Source organism: Oncorhynchus clarkii, chromosome 4, assembly GCF_045791955.1.
Source record: "Oncorhynchus clarkii lewisi isolate Uvic-CL-2024 chromosome 4, UVic_Ocla_1.0, whole genome shotgun sequence".
NCBI lineage: Eukaryota > Metazoa > Chordata > Actinopteri > Salmoniformes > Salmonidae > Oncorhynchus > Oncorhynchus clarkii.
Genome location: NC_092150.1, coordinates 80,972,411 through 80,976,209, shown reverse-complemented (window position 1 = coordinate 80,976,209; position 3,799 = coordinate 80,972,411). Strand labels below are relative to the sequence as shown.

Sequence of the window (3,799 nt, the reverse complement as noted above, 5' to 3'; positions counted from 1 at the left end):
TACCAAAAGCGCCGTCTTTGATCTCATGGGTGGTATGTTATTATAATTTTTCAACATACTAAAATCTGGTGTTTCTATGTCAAACCATTTCCTTATAGTTCAGTCTTCTGTGATGAATATAAAATGTAATATTGACATTCAAAGTGAAAATGTAATACATTTGAACTCTATATCTGACATGGTAAAGGTTTCTTCTTTTTTAAGCCCATAACCATGTGTGTGAGGTGTATAGTTTGGTTTTAAAGTAGATTTGTTTAAGACTACCAAGAATAGCTGTGTGATCAGCTGATTTAGCCAACTGTAGTAAAAGGTCAAGTGCAATGGGTTCCTTAAAGGTTTTGAGTAATGACAGCACATTTGGGTTTACAGTGTATTCTGCTTCCAAAGTGTTTAATAAAAAATAAAATAAAATCTTCCCCAAAACTTTGAATGCCCATCCTTTGAATTGATACACATATTTTGAATCAAGATATCCCCAAATCCAAAGACACTTTTAAAATTGTATTCTGTTTACGTAGCTAAGCTAAAATTATATTTTCTGTGCTTACAAAATGATGGCTAAACACTCATACAAAGTACCATTCATAAAGGTTGTGGACAACATTGTAATATCCTTTGTCTCTTGCCATGTATTCACAGGCTAAACAAACAGGTTGAATAAACTCTTCCTGCATTGTCAGGAGGTGGGGCTTGGCATTAAGGTACCTCCTCCAGGTGAAGTAACTTACATACATCTCATCATTCTTGTCCAATTGGAGGAGGAAGTCAGCCAGTGCCTTTGCATTAGTAAAGTCATTTACATGAATGAAAGAACCAGCTGGGAAAAACTGTTCATAGTTCTCTCTGGTTGGGCCCATGACTACTGGTATGGTTCCTGCTACAAGTGGTCCGTTCACCTTTTCTGTGATGTAGTCTCTGTGGATGGAATTCTCAAATGCAAGGTAGAATTTACAGCTAGCAAGGGTTGAGTAATAGTCCTCATACTTCAAACGACTCCCTGTAAAAGCAGAACCATAAGCATGTATCTTGATGTGTTTGACCAACTCTTGATAGTACTTTGCTCTGGTTCCTGTCCCAGTTGAAGGATTGTTGTTGCTCACAATCCAACAAACCAATTTATCCTTCTTGGGCAGCACAAACTCACTGTCCTTTTCAGTCTTCACGGTTGTCAATTCATTTCGCACTGTGATGTCTGCATCTCGTCTATAGCTCAAAGTGAGGTTAAATAGATTTTCCAGACCTGGTATTCTGGCGGTATTTGTTGGTGATTCCACATGAAACCAGATCCATTTCTGAAAATGTGGACGAGGAGACTGAGGCAGGTTCTTCAGGTCCCAGCTGATGTCTCTGTGAAAAACAACCACTCCCTCTGCTTTGTCATAAAGGGATCTGTCATCTGTCAGAACACAGCTATCGATGTTGAAATGGGTTTTGCAGATTTCAAAATTCCATCTCACACCCAGTGGCCAGAACCAGAGCAACACAAGCGGCTTTTCCACAGGCTTTTTGATAGATGAGGAAACATCTCCCTTTGCAAAAAATGGCAAATCATCTAATCGAGATGGACATACAGTAGATGTTGGTTGAAAGTAAACAAAAAATAGTACCACTGAACTCAAAACCCCAAGAGCAGCTATCAGAGTTAGATGATGTCTTCGGTTGGAAGTTGTTGATGACATGTTGGTCCTGTAAGAAAGAAACACACCTACATTTTAGACGTTATAAGTATATAAAAAAGAACAATGTGAAAATTGACTATGACATCAGAATGAGTTTCTATATTATACAACAGGTGGTTCTAATCCTTAATGCTGATTGGTTCAAACCGCATTTCAGCCGGTGTCTATTCCACAAGTTACCACCGGCTAAATCTATGAAGTTAAAATGCCTATTTTCTCTCTTCCGTCTGACTCAAATTCACTCATAATCAGTGTATGGTGAGTCATGCAGTTTTTCTGAAGGTTTCTATCAGTTTTTACTGCACAAACACAGAATAATGACAGTCATTAAGAATAGGAAATCGTAAAGGCTTATTATTAGCAGTGTTAGCATGTTCAGTGTACTCAAGTTAGTTAACATTATCCTGAGGACAGGTTAGACTGCATAAAGATGTATGGCTGCATTCTCCTAAACAACGCTAAACATTTAAACAGAGCATGTTAAGTTTATAGAACATCTTTAAATCAAGATCAGGTTTGAGAAAGTTTTGAGAAAGAAAATGAACCATTCCTTACCATTTAGAGGCCTCTTGTTAGTGTTAGGGTTTGCCATCCATGTATTTCCATGCACTAGATTTCAACCAGACTAGTGACGAGGTGTGGCACAACTGTCATCATGCCTTTTCATGGGAAATGCAAAAGAACCTGCCTGACAACTAGAGGTTGATCCTTTCAGAGCTTTACATTTCATGGAACCTAATCATCCTCATAATACATGTTTTTATGAAATCTTCACACAACCAAGAAAATACCCTTGAGGTTTAAAACCTGTTTTGCAAGGGGGACCTGGGTTATAGCAATTAGGTGTTACCATGTAGCCTTGCCAACTCGAAGCTGGGGAACGAATAGTATGTTAAGGGGAGAAGGGAGGAAGAAGGGGGAAAGAATGTTGAAAGAAAATAAGGAAAACATTTGAGAGAAAGTAATAAAAAGGGAAAGGTTAAGGGTTCTTCTTCATAATGTGTTTATTATTCATTATTTATTACCATAAGTTGAAAAGCAACGAAAACGTAATTTCTTTCCTGTATTTGAACCGGAAGATTGAACCCGAAGGTACCCTGTTCAAATCCTGCCTCTGCCAGAAATAACACCTATAGTTTCTAAAAATGTTATTATGCTTCACATAGGTGAATGTAAGATAACCTAAGATAATATAATGATTATGGTGACATAATCATAAGATATAAGTGTTGTTCTAATGTGGTTTGTTTCTTACTGGACTATATTCTCATTACAATACTCCGTGGCAGAACACTGACAATCCTTTCTTGCAGGAAATCACACACAGAACAAGCAGTATGGCTGGTGGCATTGTCATATGCTGGAAGGTCATGTCAGGATGAGCCTGCAGGAAGGGTACCACATGAGGGAGGAGAATGTCTTCCCTGTAACGCACAGTGTTGAGATTGCCTGCAATGACAACAAGCTCAGTCCGATGATGCTGTGACACACCACCCCAGACAATGACGGACACTCCACCTCCAAATCGATCCTGCTCCAAAGTACAGGCCTCAATGTAACGCTCATTCCTTTGACGATAAACGCAAATCTGACCATTACCCCTGGTGAGACAAAACCGCGACTCGTCAGTGTAGAGGACTTTTTGACAGTCCTGTCTGGTCCAGCGATGATGGGTTTGTGCCCATAGGCGACATTGTTGCCGGTGATGTCTGCCTTACAACAGGCCTTCAAGCCCTCAGCCCAGCCTCTCTCAGACTATTGCGGACAGTCTGCGCACTGATGGAGGGATTGTGCATTCCTGGTGTAACTCGGGCAGTTGTTGTTGCCATCCTGTACCTGTCCCGCAGGTGTGATATTCAGATGTACCGATCCTGTGCAGGTGTTTTTACACGTTGGTCTGCCACTGCTAGAACGATCAGTTGTCCGTCCTGTCTCCCTGTAGCGCTGACTTAGGCGTCTCACAGTACGAACATTGCAATTTATTGCCCTGGCCACATCTGCAGTCCTCATACCTCCTTGCAACATGCCTAAGGCACGTTCATGCAGATGAGCAGAGGCACTGGGCATCCTTCTTTTGGTGTTTTTCATAGTCAGTAGAAACGCCTCTTTAGTGTCCTAAG

The 3,799-nt window shown here is 40.5% G+C and overlaps 1 protein-coding gene across 1 annotated transcript; it reads right to left on the bottom strand.

Annotated features, from left to right (window-relative positions):
- Positions 1 to 355: 355 nt before the first annotated feature.
- Positions 356 to 2,315, bottom strand: LOC139407352 (4-galactosyl-N-acetylglucosaminide 3-alpha-L-fucosyltransferase 9-like). The gene is made up of 2 exons (XM_071151065.1): positions 2,235 to 2,315; positions 356 to 1,686 (listed from the first exon to the last, which is right to left on the bottom strand). Exon 2 carries the CDS (start codon positions 1,677 to 1,679, stop codon positions 567 to 569), a length of 1,113 nt encoding a protein of 370 aa, XP_071007166.1. The 5' UTR covers positions 1,680 to 1,686; positions 2,235 to 2,315; the 3' UTR covers positions 356 to 566.
- Positions 2,316 to 3,799: the final 1,484 nt, after the last annotated feature.